Below are 18,379 nucleotides of genomic sequence, written 5' to 3'. Positions count from 1 at the left end.
TGAATGGAAGTGTACCTATGTAGTCATATAATGAATATTTTCCTCTCATATAATAAGGAATCTTAACTAAAATGATTTGCAGCAGCAGTGGTAAGAAATTCACAGTATACATTTTCGCTTACGTTTGTATTTCTGTAATGGGGCTGCAGGCACACATGATGGTAAGAGTAAGGCAGGAGGTGGGGATTGCGGTGTAGGTGTACCCAAGTTCAATAGGACAGCCGGCCTTATGGTTATGTCAGTGCACCTGCTTCCTCTGCACACTTAGGCTCAGTAAATGTCCACAGCTGGACCACACATTTCTTGCTTTACTTTGAATAATGGATGAGAACACAGAATACTGGAGAACCAACCTAAATCCTCAACAGGTCTTCCTTGTTCTTAGACTTTCTATAAAATTGACAATATTGGGTTTTTGAGAGCTTTGAGAGCCATGTAAACAGATGTTAAATCAACTTTAAATCAGGAAGAGTTTGGAGCGGCTATGTGAATGATTGCATTTGGGCATTGTTATATGTAAAGAGTAGAACAGCAGCTGAATTTCTGCCATATTAGGCATCTATTGGCTTTTTGCAAAGCGACTGTTGCGCCACTTTTGGATAACTGCCTTTGATGGCTCAGAGGGTGATTCTGCACCTGTGGGATCTAAGTGAAATTGAGTGGTTCTCAACATGAATCATGTTCCATGGTCACACATATACAGAAAGAGTGTGAATGATAGAACTTAGATGCTTCGGAAGAATCACACACTATTCTTTAGAATTTGGTGAGGAATTATGTTATGCAAGTATGTGTTCACTGTGTTCAGTGTCCATTGTGTTTATGATTTTTTTGTTTGTTTGTTTATTTGGTGTTTTTTACACCTTACAGGAAGTACTGTAGAAGTGTCATCTGAATTGAAATGCTAGTTAATTTCTTTGAATTTCAGTTCATTTTAATTCTACTTCCTAGATTACAAAACCCTCGTGTAATGGTTACAAGCTCAGGGATGAAAATATAAGGTTACTGGTTTAATCCATGCAAAGTGTGACCTATACGTCATTACCATTGTGTCCTTAAAGGGATATTTCACCCAAAAATTAAAAACATGCTGTCATCACTCACCCATGTCATTCCAAACCTGTATGACTTTCTTTTTTCTGTGGAACACAAAAGAAGATATTCTGAAGAATGCAGGTAACCACATAAGAAAGAAAGACATACAGGTTTGGGATGACGTGAGGGTGAGTAAATAATGACTAATTTTCATTTTTAGGTGAACTGTCTCTTTAAGAAAGAAACTTAATCAGGTTGTTTCAAAGGAAAGCACCAATAAGTCTACTACTTTGGATGAAAGTGCCAAATAAATAACCATCTACTTTAAACACATTTTACACACAAGTTATATTAACAGCCACATACAACAAAGCAACAGCCTCAGCAGAGCTTCCGAGATGCTTCATAAAGTACAGTACATTAAAACCACAGAAGCTGCAGGTGCGTTATTCTACGAAAATAATGAAGTGTGATGAACAAGCATAGCAGGTTACCAAAATACTAGCAGGTGCACAGCATGAGTCATAGCCTCTTTTATAAATATTGTTAAGAACGTTGAAAAATTCAGAGCAATTTTGAGAGCAATTATCATGGTATTCAAGAAGAGCTATCCCAAATTTCCTGGAGCTTTATTGTGTTGTTTCATGTAAAACCCTATGCAGATATTTAACAAATAACTTACTCATACCATATACAGCTGCAATCTCCACCTGCCAAAAATAATAATAAATAAAATCCCTATCAAAACAGTATTAAAGTAGTGATGTGCAAAAATACATGTCTTTTGGGCAAGTTAATAGATATAAAATGTAGATAGATAGAAAGAACTGCGTTTGTGTTCCACAGGGGGAAAAAAGTCACAGATTTGTAACAATATGAGGATGAGTACATTTTCATTTTTAGGTGATCTAGTTCTAAGGACAAAATCTGCAAGAAAATTACAGCCTCCTTGAGCAATTCACTGTTCTCAGGGCTTGTTTATCCCTCATAATCACAAAAAGCTGCGGTATCAGCATGTCCTCAAGCTAGTTTCTTAAAACCACTACATAATCATTATTTGATCAATTAGATCTAAAGCCTTCAGGTGAACCTCAGGCCCTGCAATGCCGATTTCCGAACAAGTGTGCTCTGCAGAACACTCCTGTATGCAAGTGTTGTGGCCATGTGATATGTTCTTGGTGTCCCTATTGCCCTATGCTAAATTCTAGATACTCGCAGATAAAATCATTATTTGATCAATTAGATCTAAAGCCTTCAGGTGAACCTCAGGCCCTGCAAATGCCGATTTCCGAACAAGTGTGCTCTGCAGAACACTCCTGTATGCAAGTGTTGTGGCCATGTGATGTGTTCTTGGTGTCCCTATTGCCCTATGCTAAATTCTAGATACTCGCAGATAGCGCCTGCCTTCTCTCCTGAGCGAGAAGGGTAAATATAAAGACACCTAAATTATGCAAGGCGCGCATGAAAATGTCAGGGCTAAATTCAGTATTTCTTCCATTGTCTCCTGGCATTTCAATGTTTCATGCATTTTATAATTAGGTAGAGGCTCCAGAGGGAATAGAGAGTAATAAGACCGTGCATTGCTATAGCTGTCTGTGGTGTCACTGTCTCAGACCCTGGTTTTTTTTGAAAGGCAAATTTCAAATGTGAAGTCAGTCGAGGTATTTGAGAATAAAAGGTTGACCATACCAGTGTCCATCTAGCTGAAAGTAGGCCAGTTTCAACTGTGGCAATGATAGCATGTGATTGATTTAGCATTAGAATGTCATCTAAGCCATGCTACTAAAGTGACAAGAAGGATATGTCATAAGTCATAAGAAGGGAGGGAAATAAGTAAATATATAAACCAATATATACTGTATATACACAGACAGACAGACAGACAGATAGATAGATAGATAGATAGATAGATAGACTTTATCAAACAAACTAAATTTAGAATTGACATGCAATGGCTAAAATCACATAAACACTTTTATCACCAACAATATTTGTGCAAAGTGCATAATTAGCAAGCATAAAACATTTTGGAAGTTGCAGTCAAAAATGAGCAGAGCATTCTATGAATGATAAAGGCCTGACCAAATTTTTGATGAAGCTGTTACTCTAATTTTGACAAAAAGCATGGCATTTACCTCTCTGAGGGAGCAGTTAAAACTAGACCTGAGTAAAAATGCATGCCGTGATGAATGTGCTCTGTGTACAGATGTTGTTCATCATGTACTACTCTTATTTGCTCGCACTGTTAATTTAATTTATTATGTTTTGTCTCTTATATTTGCTTACCTGGTTTGGCATTTGCCATTTTTAACAGTAATGTACAGTAAAATGTGGGCGTATTCTTAGTGTAAAATACATTAGATTTTATTCTGTTGCTCTTCTAATACACTCTACATTTAAAGGTTTATCAATTTAATGAAAGAAATTAATTATAAAAAAAAATGAATCTCCTGCAATTTGAATAATCAAAGTAATTATAGCATAACCAATTTAATATTTTTTTTAATTGACTGACAACCGTAATATTAAGTAGTAAAAGTAATATTAACAATAAACACATAGCAATAAAATAATAATAATATTGTATTTTCCCTTACAGAAGCTGCAAGAGTTGGCCACATTATTACAAGAATAAAAAGAAGAAAATGAAACGGAAAAGAAAGACAATGGGATAAATTGCTAGAAAGAACAAAGAAACAGAATGATGAAAAATATAAATAAAGATGAAAACGAAATGCAATAGATATTATCTAGAATTAGATATATCAAGATGAGGCCATAAGAGGATTGCAGAGTATAAAACAAAGGAGATGAGAGAAAAAAAAAATTGAAGAGTAGAAGAAATATATTTTGCTGGAGGAATGGGCATAATTAGATTTTGTATATTAGAACTACACGACTGAGTAAGGAAATACGATGTTCTTTTAGAAAGCAATAGGGGGAAAACATGGGGAAATCATCTCTGGGTGACCTGATGGCTGTTCCTAGTTTAATGAATTGTGCTGAAGAAGGCTATGCTGGGTAAATGGAACTTATTACTGTACATACGAGGTCCTATATACACTCTGTTTCGAGACCTGTTTTATGTTTCATACTCTCTGTTCGTCTCTAATTGCCTTTAAAAAAAACTACCAATACTCCCTTGCTGCAGTTAGAAGCGAGCACAAGGTAGTTCATACATCATTAGGAATCCAAACCTGCATTTAGTCCTTTAGAAAATTCATTTGCAGCACACATTTGAAGAAGAAATATAAAGGAATGTCAGGGAATGGAACTAATCATTTGATACTGTATGCATCGGTGCATGAAGGCATCACCTCCCACAAAGCCAGTGTCTACCTGCGCTTTACATAATCAATGTGAACTCATTAATATAAGCGTCCTTTGTGACTCTTGGTTTTTTTGACATGCATGTCAAGCATTATTTTCAAGGTTGCGTTTTTCCCCAATGCTGCTGGAAGTAATTGTTCATGACTTAAAGACCAAATGCTCATCTGCTCAACAACAGGAAATTAAAGGAAATGTGGCATATATTGCATGCCGTTAAAAAGTTTTTTTTTTTTGGTCCATTGTATCATATGTGTATGATACAGCCAGCAGTGTTCGCTATACTTCACTGTGGTCTCTTTTTAATTGCTTTAGGATCCTAATGTTCATCATCAAAGCCTTAATGTTCATCTTCTCTTCCTGTGTGTTCAGGTCAAAGGGATTGGCAGAAGAATGCTGGCGCCAGGTGCCCAGGGGCAGGATGGCGTTGTGTTGGCAGAGAGCTACGGTTGTTAGATGGTTCCTCTTGATGCTCCTGTGGCACTGGGCACCTCTGGGCCCACTGAGCTGGTTTCTGGCTCTGGCTGAGCGTCTGGACCAGAAGACCTCACCGTTCTCTTCTATCTCCGGCCGGAGCAGCGGCCAGCTGGACTGGCTCCTGTCTGATAAAGGGCCCTTCCATCGCTGTCCAGAATACACAGAGTTCAAAGAACGCTTCCAACAAGGCTTCTCCACACGCTACAAAATCTACAGGTTTGTGCTGGAATGATTATATGTGACCCTGGCCACAAAACCAGTCATAAGGGTCAATTTTTTGAAATTGAGATTTATACAGATTCACTGCTGGCGTACTGTTTCTTGGCTTTCTAGGGCAATAGTGATGAACATCAGCAGAACAGTTATTTAGTCTTTTACACTACCATTCAAAAGTTTTGGTTTGACAATCTTTTTAATGTTTTTGAACATTGGAACTCTTATGCTCACCATTTATTTGATAAAATAAATGTTTTTTTTGTTTTCTTAAAAATAAGATTTTCTTTTGACAAAGAATTAGTTGCAGGGAAAGTATTTGTGTGTAAATTGCAGTGGTGCATAAATGATTCATAAATGTACAAATCAAACTTACTCAGAATCCAGACCATTTCTGACACAGATTTCCATTTTCCATTAATTGTTTTCCATTACTTCTCTGCATGTGGGGAGAGAAAATCATGCAAAACGGTGAGATTGCTCATATCAATGTTAGCTTACAAAATCAGGAAGAAAAAAATCAACAGAACATGGTAAAACAGGTTAAATGCACTTGACTACACTCTTAGTTGTAGATGAAAACTTCATAAAGCTAGAAAAACTTTGTGAATGAAAGGTGTATGGATTTGGCAGCAACCAGTAGTGCTTTCTGCAGAATAGTGTGGGTACAGATTTCGTGCAGACAAACTGACCTTTCGTCAGTCATGTGACAGATCAAATAAACCACAGTGAGAAGTCCTGACAACAACATAGCAGTAGAAAATGAAAACATACTGATGGCTCAGTTGTGATGAGGCATGGATCTGCTTAATCTGATGCAGCCCATGGTGTTGATATTGTTGGTGAGTGGACAGGTGCAGTCACGTGACAGAAAAGGGTCATCGCGCATACAGCAAAGACTCCATCCTCTCTGATGCTGCCTGCAGTTACTAAAACATCCAAGACAATGGAACGACATAATGTTTACATAGTTTACATTGTCCATTTGCATTGATCCATAAATGATGATGCCCTTGCAAGGGATCCCCTTCTTTTAAATATAAAGACAGTAATATAATTATTTACATGTATACTGTGGAAAAATAAAAATGATGTGTAGAAAACCATACATTGCTGCTGTTCAAGAGTTTGTGGTCAGTAATATTTATTACCACTACTTCAATAATAAAATAATTATTTTATTCAACAAGGATGCATTAAATTGCTCAAAAGTGACAGTAAAGGCATTTATAAAATATTTCAAATAAATATTGTTCTTTTGAACTTTATATTCAAACAAAAATCCTGAAAAAAAAATGGTTTCAACAAAATAGCAGCACATCTGTGTTCAGCACTGATAATACAAATAAATGTTTCTTGAGCACCAAAGCAGCATATTAGAATGATTTTTGACTGTATTTTGTATTTTTGACTGCATAATAGACACAGGGTTTCTGCAGACTTGAACAAGTTAAATTTAAGACTTTTTAAGACCTTTTTAATACCACCTTATATGAAATTTAAGACCTAAACCTGTAATGGAAATACACATTTTATTACATACATATATGTAATATTTAATGTGTAATTTAAGACATTTTAAGACTTTTTAAGGACCCGCGGACACCCTGTAGACATCTTTCTAATTATTTTCATTTCCATTTTTTAATTACCAACCCAAAACATTTGAATGGTAATGTAAAATTATGTCTGTCAATAAATTATTTGTTTTCATAAATGTATTCATTCAACTATTTTTCACAGTTCGAAAACCCCTGCACCACACTACACTATCTAGTGTGGTCTCATTTTCTCTGTGCCCTGGGATTCAAACCTGTGACCTTGGCGTTGACATTGTCATGCACAGCAACACTCATCATTATTCTGAAAAGTGCAACACATCAGTAGCAACACGGTGGTGATTATTCAGCTGTTGACCTGTTTTAATTACATGCACCCACCATCATTCATTCAGTACAGTGCATTTTAAATATTGATCGCTACATATTCATTCCACTCCATGTCAAAGACACACACACAACAGGAAGGAAAGGTGTGTTTGGTGCATTACTGTCTGTGGCTGATCTCAGATCCGCCAGGGGAGTTTGGCCTTTTTGCCTGCTTCCTTTGTCCCTCACTGGTGCGTAGCCAACTCTGTCCAACTCTCTCCGCTCGCCGAATTCAGAACCCAGCATGCCTACAGCAGCTGGGCAGAGAAAGGCCCACGGAACTGTGATGGACTCAGTGAGGGGGAGACGAGCTTCTGCCAGCGCGGTTTGAAAGGCTGTCCTGCAAGCCAAAGAGTCTGTGTGGGTGTTTGGGTGTAGGCGAGTCTTCTGTATGTGCCTCACAGTTCAGAGGCATTGTGTAAACAGCATCACTGACCTCACACTGCAAAGACGGGGGCTTCAGCTGGTCACTGCATTCGCCCTTTTTGATATGATAACAGATCAGGATTTCCAGAAAGAGAAACTGGGTTGCACATCACAAGAGGAGAACACCAGCAGGCACTGTACCTTTTACTGCTTCCTTGGGCACAGCTCCCCTCTGGGGGTTAACATTGCACCAAAGGATCCCCGGCAGAGTGAATTCTATGGTCTTTAGTCATACTGCCAGCTCCGATGGGGAATTTTCTGTTGTGAATGGAGAGATATGTGCGCTTGCATTAGTTTTCTTTGTTCCGAGGCTTTAGCAGCAGTTGACATTTACATTCAGAAGTTATTCGAAATGGAAGCATCTGTGAGCTCAATAAAAGTAAATACCTGATCAAAACACAGGTATGTTTAAAAGAGAGAACTTGCATAAGTAAGGTTTTCAGTTTCAGTCATTGTAGAAATGCTTTATTACTCATTTAGCATGGTTAATTTATGGTAATACTCGACAATTATGTTTGTTAACATTAGTTCATTCATTATGTATCATGAACTAACAATGAAAAATACAGCATTTATTAGTCTAGGTTCATTCTGATTTCTACATATACTAATGCATTTTGTATAAATTTAAATAAGTTGTATAAATTAGCATGAGTTCATGGGTTATGAATGAACATGAATGACTAACAAGGAATATTATGTTTAGAAATGAACATTAATTTAGATTAATGAATGGTGTAAAGTTCATATTACCCACTGCACTAGCAAATTGAACCTGTTGTTCAATGTTACCTAATTTAATCTAAAAGCATAATTGTCCAGTATGTGGATTACTGAATATTTGGCTGTTCGTGTGATGGTCATGTAAATGAGTCTACATAATTTTTTTTAAAATAAATTATTCATATACTTTTAAATTAATTATTTATATTATTGTATTTATTATAATTTATTTTACATTTTTCAGTACTATCTATTTATCTGTAAAACCTTTCTTGACAAGGAAAAAATATATAAAATACCTTTAAAAGATTTGGAATAAGGAATACTACTACAAGAAACATATTTATGATGATGGAAGAACCATGACGCACTACCCTACCCATGTGGATCCTTGGGATGATGTAGTAGCTCCCATTCGTGCTATTATCTGTAGACCATCACACCAATGGTGCTGCACAAGGTGACGGCAGAGACAACCAGCGGGGAGCTGCTCCGTAGGGATTTAGTAACCTGGTAGCAGCTGGTTTCCAAAGGCAACTGGTATCTGCAAAATAAATCAAACACGAAGATGTGTGTATATAAGCTATAAGCAATTGAGACAGAATGTAATTTAATGTTTTCATGGGAAACACAAGAGATGAATTGTGTCATGCAGGTGACACTGGTCCACAATGTAGAATTAATAAGCCAAATGGATGGAAAACTCAGAGATGCTTGTGTGGAATTATAATGGGGGGGAGAAGCCATACAGGGGTTTGAAAAGAATCACTTTTGTGTTCCGTTGACTTGATGTAATTTACCACTTCACTCACTCACCAAAGGATATTTCAGAAGCATTTGATAAACATTGCCTGAGCTTCCACAGATTGAGCCAAATTCCATTCTTTATGTTTGCAGTGCAAAGTTTTTGCTGAGCAGTTTCATTTTGTTTTTGCATTGTGTAGTTCTGGGTTTTGCTGAAAGCATGATTTTTTCATTTCTTATTTGCTTAACTTTGGCAACTAATCCTTCTTTAAAAATCTATAGTTAAAGCTGCTTTCATAATACAATGCAGCCCCTGGTGGGAGGGTTTCCTAAGCTTATTTTCTAGATGATGGCCTCAAAAAAAGCAGCATGTGCCAATGTTTTAGTTCACTAAACAGAAGCCTTTGAAGTTTTGCATGAAACAGAGGGTTTAAAGAGAAAAAATAAAAAAGAGAGCAAAGACAGAATGGGACATTCAGACAGATTGTGACATTTTAAGCTTTTAGCTGGATAGGTGAACAAACTGTTTAGAGTGATTCATTCACCATCTGTTGAAAACGTGGCATCTTTTCATTTCAGGTTTATTTTCAGAACACAAAAATTGTTGAGGCAGGCTTTGGACATAGTTGTGTAATGATCATCACCAATGATTCATCACCAAGTATAAATGCACAATGCACCTACTGTACTTTAAGACAATATTAAGTATAGTTGCCATAAAGTCTATGGGCTGTAATTATAAATCTTCAATTTGGTTCCAGATTCCACACTGAATAATGTGACCCTAGACCACAAAACCAGTCTTAAGTCGCTGAAAAAAAAAAAAAAACGACTTTAAAACAGCACATTAATGGCTACTTGACAAGTAATATATATTTTGTTCTAGAAAATAATTTAAGGTTCTCCTGGAGGAAATGTTTAACTGTCTCAAATTAGTGAGGAAGTGTTGTGAGGCACCTATTATTGTGCTGAGCACAAACACGGCTGCAGAATGCACCGCCAGCACAGGTTCACAAGGGAAAAGAAAGACTCTAATTGCTATTCAGATTTCCCCTCCTTCATTCACCAAACTCTGCATAGCACTAACCACCATCCACGAGGAATTCTAAAGTAGTAACAATGACTTTGCTATTCAGTCCACTATTGAGCAGAGGACAGAGCCTTCATTATATGCATCCGATAAAAGCTTGTGTCTGTTTTAATGAGTGAAAAGTTTGAGAGGTGAAGACATAGAGCGCACCTGCCATCCTCCACTTGATTGGCAGGCTCATACAAACAGGCCAGAAGACCCAGTTTCAATCCAGCAGAGTGAGGTGTTGCAGATCAGCAGTTCTCTCTTTCTGGCGTGTGTGTGTGTGTGTGTGTGTGTGTGAGCTGTACAGATGCAGCCTGCAAGTTAAAACTCGATGCAGAAACCAGCTGAAAAGACTAAAGTTACCACTTACTATTGGCTGACAAGGAATGTTACAAAAAACGAATACAAGTAGTTAAATTACGATGAGCCTATGCAATGATACCCAGGTGCGGTGGCCCCCTAGTCAGGGAGTATTAAAAAGTCGAGCGTTTTGGGTGATAGTGTCCCACTCCCCAGCAGAGTTCCAGGTGCTATCAGTTGGTGCTAAAGCCCTTTAATTAAGACCATCTATCATCATTAGCTTATGGTCGGACAGCCACTGCTTTCGTTAATTAACTCTTAGAGATTCTCACAAACCGTACTAAGCCCAATAGGCAATTCCTTTGGGTAGTGTCTTCACAGAAGCATAAGCTTTGTTCTATGTACAGAACCCCAGGAAAACAGTGACTTGGACTGTTATCGGTTTTATGAAATGCATATACGGTAGATACAGAGAGTGTTCTGAATGATATATATGTAGGAATGATGTCAGAGTTACAAAAGCCGTCAAAAGTTGCATCATGCAAGCTGTATTGTGTTTATGGACCCGAATCGTGTTCGCCCCGCATTACAATGAGATGCATCAATATTCAGCACCATGCAATATTTATGCATGTTTAGCCTTATTTTCTGCTGATATCAGCATGTTCTTTTGCTCTTGTACCTTGCGCACACATATAGATGTGCGGTTTTCTGTTCTACCAATGGCCGATGAAACATAATGGGTTCTGAAATCCGCTATGTGCATTAAAGCACTTACTGTGTTTGTTTTGTCTCGCAGGGAGTTTAGTCACTGGAAAGTGAACAGCTTGGTGACAGAGAAGAGAGACTTCTTCAAAGCCCCGCTGCCTTTGGCGCCTGAGTTTTTACGCAACCTCAGGCTTCTGGGGAGAAGGCCGAGCCTTCAGCAGATCCATGAAAATCTGATCAAGAAATATGGCACTCATTTCTTGGTATCAGCCACATTGGGAGGTAAGCCAATATTTCATCAGCTCTATGCTAAAGGTGAATTTGAAAAAGTTTTAACAAGAGATTTTGGTAGCATATTCTGTAAAACTTGTATATGGGTAGTTTTAATCAACATCATGATTAGAGGTCAAAATATATGTGAATGTAAAAGAGAAAGAGTTTATGTCTGGTCATCACTTCTTTTAAGTCTTTTACCTTTTTTCATCTTTTTTGCCTTTACTGGTTCATTTAAAATGGTCCTGTGGTGTGACAAATGATTTTTTAGGTGCAACTATTCCATGTACTTTCTTAATATTAGCTCATAAAAGCTACAGGCATAATAGAAGGATGAGCAAAATTTTGTTTAAAATGTTTCATCAACTGCCCATATACAATGCATTTATATATAAGGCATGTTGTACTTCATTATATTTTTATTAAAAATTGTGAGCACAGTAATATGCAATGCAATGTATTATAATTCCTATGTAAAAGTCACATCTTAAAACACAATATATTGCATATTGTGTCTTAAATAACGTTTTAATGTATTATACTCTTTAAATGTATTTATGTATTATAGCAGCAATTTATAAGAACATACTGAGGAATACTAAAAGTCATGATAATACATTAAGAATTCAGTGCATTAAAGGCTTCAGACTTTCCAGCTTTAAAAAAAAAAAATAATAATAATAAAAATAATAAAAATAACAAAACGAAACGAAACAAAATGAAACGAAATGAAATAAAAAAAGGCACAGATTTACTATCCATACACTGAGTCTGACATCCTTGGCATAAGTTTAGCTATTATCAGACATTATTTTTCTCTTCTCCCTCTGGCACCCACATAATAAGTAGGGCAGCACGTCCCAGTGGTGGATTCAAACCTTTCAATGTGTCTCTAGCAAAATGCTGCACGTTACCGACACTAATTATGATGTCATTTATTGGTGGATGAGTGAAGTGAAGCTGCAGAACTTCAGAGACAGGGGAGACGAATGAAGTGGTAAAGCTACAATCAACGCTGGTAATTAACGACTCAAAGCAAAGGAAATGGGGGGACCGTGCTATTGCTTGCATACTAATCAGACTGAAATGAATAACACCACTCAAGCTCCACACATACAGGTTCAGAAGACGCTCCTCAACCCAGACAACAATATTTATCTGAAGTTCAGGCTTAGACTCATATAAAAAATAGCATTTACTATAAAAAAAATCTAAAATTGATCTTCAGAAGAAATCTGTGGTTTTAACAACCTCCCTTTGGGATAAACTCTCTTTTGTGTGTGCCCTTTTCCTTCCTTCAAAATCGTTATTGCTTCTCTGCCTTAACTTCTGTGATTCATATTTAACAAATCCTTGAAAAACTTGAAAGGCATATGTTAGTACACTTTGACAGTACAACCAGAACTCACTATCATTTTGATGAACATTGTCTTCGGACATATATTTCATCTCATGGTTTGGTTTCTGCATGTATCTTTCCTAAGGAGAGGAGTCACTCACGATCTTCTTGGACAAACAGAAGCTGAGCAAAAAGTCAGAGGGCAACGGAAACAGCTCTGTGGTCTCCCTAGAAATCTTGCACCAGTTGGCGGCGTCATACTTCACAGACAGAGAGAGCACCCTGCGAAGACTCCACCACCTGCAGATCGCTACATCTGCCATCAAGGTAACAGATGACAAGACTTCTTCCTGTTTGATCCAACCTAGACTCACTGGAAAAAATGTGTCAGTGGCCACATTTCTGCAAAATGGTATTATGCTGCTTCTTGCTAAAATGTTCAGTTGGTGGCACTGAGAGCATGTTTAGTATTCTCCAAAGCAGATGAATGTGAATCTGGCAACATGAATTTTATTATTTTGGTTGTTGTACTTATTACGCCAGTTTGGAAATAAAACGTCCAGTGAGAGGGGCTAGCAGATTAATGCTTTATCGCTCATGAAATTAACGTACCACCTATACTAAACCTAACTGATAATGCTAACAAAAGCAAAAGAGAGATAAAAAAGGATTTACCATGCAATTTTAGCTTGCTTCAACAAGTATTTGATCTGTTTTATGGAGTATTGGAACGCTAGACCCAAGCGCTCCACATTGCAAGTGCAATGCTGTACCAGGTGAGCTAATTAGCAAGTATACTACATCTGAAAAGCTATACATATGGAGCTAGTTATGTGCTGCAAATATTTTTTTTTCAATAATTGATAATCTGCCCCTGTAATTATATTTGTGTGTGTAATGTGTAATTAATGTGTGTGTAAAAGAAATAAAGGTAACAATTTACTTAAAGCCTTTATGTATAATGCATTATAAAAGTAGTTTTAATGCATTAATTATGCCTTGTAATGCACCTTATAATGCATTGTACAATCTCCTGAATAACTGTGTCACGATGTGCCTATGGTGAGGAGCGAGGAACAAGGAGCGAGGAACAAGGACGCAGGAGAATCATAATCAACAGTGTTTATTGGCATCTAGGAAATCACACGTAGGACATGGGATCGACGTTCAAGACAGCACGCTAGACATGGAAACACACAGGGCTTAAATCATGGGACTAATTAAGGAATAGACGAGACACACCTGGAACTAATGAACGGCAGAACAGGGAGCCCGGGGAGCCACGGTGGAGCAGACAGTTCAGGAGGCTATGGCAGAACAGGGAGCTCGGGGAGCCATGGCGGAGCAGACAGTTCAGGAGGCCATGGCGGAACAGGGAGCTCGGGGAGCCATGGCGGAGCAGACTGTTCAAGAGGCCATGGTGGAACAGGGAGCCTTGGCACTCGGCCCGGCCTCCACGGACGGACCCCTACTACAAAAATCCTTGGGGAGAATGTCGGTTTCAGCACGCTAGACATGGAAACACACAGGGCTTAAATCATGGGACTAATTAAGGAATAGACGAGACACACCTGGAACTAATGAACATGACATGAGGGAAAACACAGCTGGAAACAAATGATGAACTAATAGGACAGGAACGGGAAGGACCAAATATGGGCAAAGAGGAACATGGGGGAAAACCAGATCATGGAGCACGTGGGGGAGGAGAACACACACAGACAGTCTAACGGGTGTGACATTACTCCCCCCTCCCGGAAGGCACGTAACAATTCCACCGGGGAGGGGGGATGGGCGCTCTGGAGGCCCCTCAGGACAAACACGAGACGGCAGGCCTCCAGAGCGGTACACATTCCGGGACCCATGGCGGATCAGGCAGTCTAGGAAGCCATGGCGGATCAGGCAGACTAGGAAGTCATGGCGTAGCAGGCAGACTAGGAAGCCATGGTGGAGCAGGCAACAAGGAACAAGGAGCGAGGAACGAGAAGAACGCAGGAGAATCATAATCAACAGTTTTTATTGACGTCTAGGAAATCACATGTAGGACACGGAATCGACGTTCAAGACAGCACGCTAGACATGGAAACACACAGGGCTTAAATCATGGGACTAATCAAGGATTAGACGAGACACACCTGAATCTAATGAACATGACATGAGGGAAAACACAGCTGGAAACACATGATGAACTAATAGGACAGGAACGGGAAGGACCAAATATGGGCAAAGAGGAACACGGGGGAAAACCAGGACATGGAGCACGTGGGGGAGGAGAGCACACACAGACAGTCTAATGGGTGTGACAAACTGTAACCACAGTTAATACATTATAACACTTTATCAATTCATTGTTACACTATGAATTTTAAATTCAGTTATAATTATTTACAAGTTATTATGTATTACAATGCACATTATGAATAATTATAATGCATTATACCCTTTAATAATAACTCTTTATAATGCATTATACATAAGGGCGCTTTAAAGGGATAGTTCACCCAAAAATTACTCACCCTGTTGGTTTGATTTAGCTATTAATTCAAATCTGTGTATTTTAAAAGTTTTTCTGTTCTCTGTTGTTTCTCTATGCATGCTGATTACCGCTTATCAATTTGATTTGTACAAACTTCTACTGTTCTAGGTGTTTGAGATGTATGTTTGTTGCCATGGTAAATCTTCAGCAATTAAGGCCGCGATGCCATTTCCATGATGTGTCAAGTGGCTCTCGGTCTTACAGCTGCTGAGTGGGTGTAGAAATGCTGGTGACTGCAACATCATGATTCCTTCAGAGGGAGCTCTGCATGAAATTATGCTGCTGAACTGAGACAAATATCATTGATATTGATACCTGCATGCATACAATTCGAGTTTTAAATAAGAAATATTTCTGTTGGGGTAGGAGATGCTTTTGCAAATTCCCTTAAAGCATATTTCTCACTTGCTAAAAGATTCTAATACGTTTTGTATTTATGTACCACCTTTTTTAATACCTAAGACTGCTTTACAGGGTAAGCAAGAAAAAAGTAATGACTAAATGATCTTTGGCTAATTTGTTTATAAGTTTTTGCTTAGTATTTATAAACTACTAATTACATCAACACATTTTTACCGCAATTGATCCAAAGCACACTCACCAACATTGCAAAAGCTGATCATGCAATTTTCCTGATGCACTATACTGTGATTGTCTTTTGTCAGTCACACTAATGCTGGCCAATCATAATGAAATATGCCATTTTCAAAGCTCTGTCAAAGCCAATCTTTCTACACACTGCATTTATTCCTATGACGAAGAGTTTCAGCCTCAAAAAACGTGTGTGAAATGAAAGCAAGATGGCACAGGAACAGGAGCGGTGGCTCTGTTAGAAGATAATGACTTTCTCTTTGGGCTACGATGTGCTTTTCATTAGCCTGAGCTTTCCCTGTACAACATCGGCTGAGATGTTCAATTGAACACATATGATTTCATTTCAATATGACCACGGACATAGAGAGTCATCTGCATTTATATGCAGCAAATATGCTCTTGATGTGAAGCTCTTTGGATCGGGATTACAAAATACATCACGCTATTCAAATTAGCATAGATGTACCATTTTGTAAACATATTATAAAATATCCTGCTTGCGCATGAGAAAAGTGTCCATGGTAAAAATAAAGGGCACTTTGTGACAGACAGACCTCATCAAATCATATCGGTGAAATTGTTTTGGTGTACACCTCTAAAGTGCTTTCAGAGAGCCCTCTAGCATCGCTTTAGAGAGCAGTCTGTCCTGCCAGGTGTGTTTGTCAGGGGAGAGCTAATGAGACGTTAGTTTTTTTTTTTTCTTTTGCACAAAAATGTAGGTGAAGGCATGTTTTTTCCAATCAACCTGTTGGTTTGATTTAGCTATTAATTCAAATCTGTGTATTTTAAAAGTTTTTCTGTTCTCTGTTGTTTCTCTATGCATGCTGATTACCGCTTATCAATTTGATTTGTACAAACTTCTACTGTTCTAGGTGGAATTGGGCACCACAGCAGAAGTGGGTTATAGCGGGCTCATCAATAATGCCATAAAGGATGATCAATTACACCCTCCGCTCAGAAACGAAGAGCTAAAGCACACCAGGAAGCAGCTTCTGGGGGACATCACATTGCCTTCGTGTAATCAGATACCACTTAAGACCAAAAATAGCCTGAGATCCCAAGGCAGGTTTAGCAGTGATCAGATTTTGCAAGAACAAACAGTCTTGAGATTAGCTGCGCTTCATGGATCAACAAGACTCTGTCAACTCAACGGTAACATTTACACTGCTTTGGAGATTCAATATCACCATTTCATAAAGTTAACCGCTCAGTCCAGATCTACAACTAGACATGAAGGACTCACGCCCCTCTCTGTAATATAACCATTTGTCATAATGACATACTATTAACAGTCACCTCTGTGTAGGACACGGAGTTACCGCCAAAGCTACGGCCAAGTACATGAGACGCATATAATTGTAAAGACCATGTTAAAAGACTAGGTACATGTCATTAAAGGTGACACTTCTTTAAACATGTAAGGACGTCTACTTGTCCAAAGGGTACTTAAGTGAAAATCAAAGACACTATAACATTACACAGAATCAATGCAAAACATACAAAAATTATTAGAATTTTTTTGGATACCATGCAGAAGAGGCAAATTTTTGTTAAAATACCAGAACTGAGTCATGCTTGGTTCTTTTAACTTTTCTGCCTTTAAGCCAATACTAAAATACTCTGATAGTGTTTCATGCACAAATATTACACAACAGTAAACACCAAATCTACTGCAAAAAAATAAATAAAAATGACTATTACGCACTGGCACAGTACGACCAGTTCAATTCCAGAAAATAATTTCTCTGACATGCAGATTTTTTTAGTGGATCAAAAACAAAAAGAATGTCCAGTGCACCAATGACTCCTATGAGCTGATTATTTCTTCAGTGAATCAAAAACATAGAGTGTAACCAGTTTACTATATGATTATTAAACAAATGGCTTTAAGCTGATTCCTTTTAGTGAAAAGAAAAGAATAACATATAGTGTGCTTAGTTTACTACAATTACTATACAATTGACTATGAGCATTTTGTTTAATAGTGAATTAAAAACATGCAATGTGACCAGTTAAATACTATTACCAAACAAATGACTCATATGAGCTGTTTTTTTTAAATGAATCAAAAACATACAGCATTACCAGTTTGCTACGACTGCCAAACAAATAATTATTATTAGCTGTTTCTTTATAGTGAATCAAAAACATATGACACAAGCACAACCAGTTTAGTCTACAAACTTTATTACCAAACAAGTGACTCCTATGAAGTTTTTTTTATTTTATTTTTTTACTATTATTAGCAAACAATTGACTCCTATTGTATAGGCCAGTTCTTTTTAGTGAATCAAAAACAGACAGTTTGACCAGTTTACTACAGTTGCTAAACAAATGACTCCAGTTCTTATGATCCAATTATTTTTAGTGAAAATGAAAAACACAGTTAATGTCAGTTGTTGGATTGCTTTTACAAGAGTACATTGGAGTGCCATATAAATACTATGGTGCTGTAACGAATCAGTCCACTGAAGGCGAGCGTAGTGACAACCCAAGTGCAGTTTTATTCAAACAAGGTGAAATCCAAAACATAATCCAAACAAGATACACAGACTTGACTTGACGAGGCATGAACAGACTTGACTATGCATGAACAGATTTCACGAGGCACAAACAGACTAGACTCACCGACAGCGGGTTACAACTTCAATACACGACGAGAGACAATGGGAACATGATGG

General features: G+C 37.9%; 1 protein-coding gene and 1 long non-coding RNA gene across 2 annotated transcripts in view; one reads left to right on the top strand and one right to left on the bottom strand.

The window, feature by feature from the left end:
• The window catches only part of LOC107722070 (BMP/retinoic acid-inducible neural-specific protein 3-like), a 105,584-nt gene that overhangs the window by 25,360 nt on the left and 61,845 nt on the right, over positions 1–18,379 (top strand). The window contains exons 2-4 of the mRNA XM_016530296.1: positions 4,735–5,055; positions 11,048–11,238; positions 12,714–12,895. Coding sequence (XP_016385782.1) covers positions 4,784–5,055; positions 11,048–11,238; positions 12,714–12,895 — 645 coding nt within the window. The 5' untranslated portion in view covers positions 4,735–4,783. The remainder of the gene's footprint in view (positions 1–4,734; positions 5,056–11,047; positions 11,239–12,713; positions 12,896–18,379) is intronic.
• Positions 6,955–8,559, bottom strand: LOC107722072 (uncharacterized). Its single transcript, XR_001637766.1, has 4 exons — positions 8,509–8,559; positions 7,548–7,664; positions 7,417–7,461; positions 6,955–7,320 (listed from the first exon to the last, which is right to left on the bottom strand). It is a non-coding gene; the product is annotated as an uncharacterized LOC107722072 (long non-coding RNA).

Source organism: Sinocyclocheilus rhinocerous, unplaced genomic scaffold (assembly GCF_001515625.1).
Source record: "Sinocyclocheilus rhinocerous isolate Xijiao unplaced genomic scaffold, SAMN03320098_v1.1 scaffold484, whole genome shotgun sequence".
NCBI classification, from domain to species: Eukaryota; Metazoa; Chordata; class Actinopteri; order Cypriniformes; family Cyprinidae; genus Sinocyclocheilus; species Sinocyclocheilus rhinocerous.
Note: the sequence above shows the minus strand (reverse complement) of the source record. Positions and strands in the feature narration are given on the sequence as shown.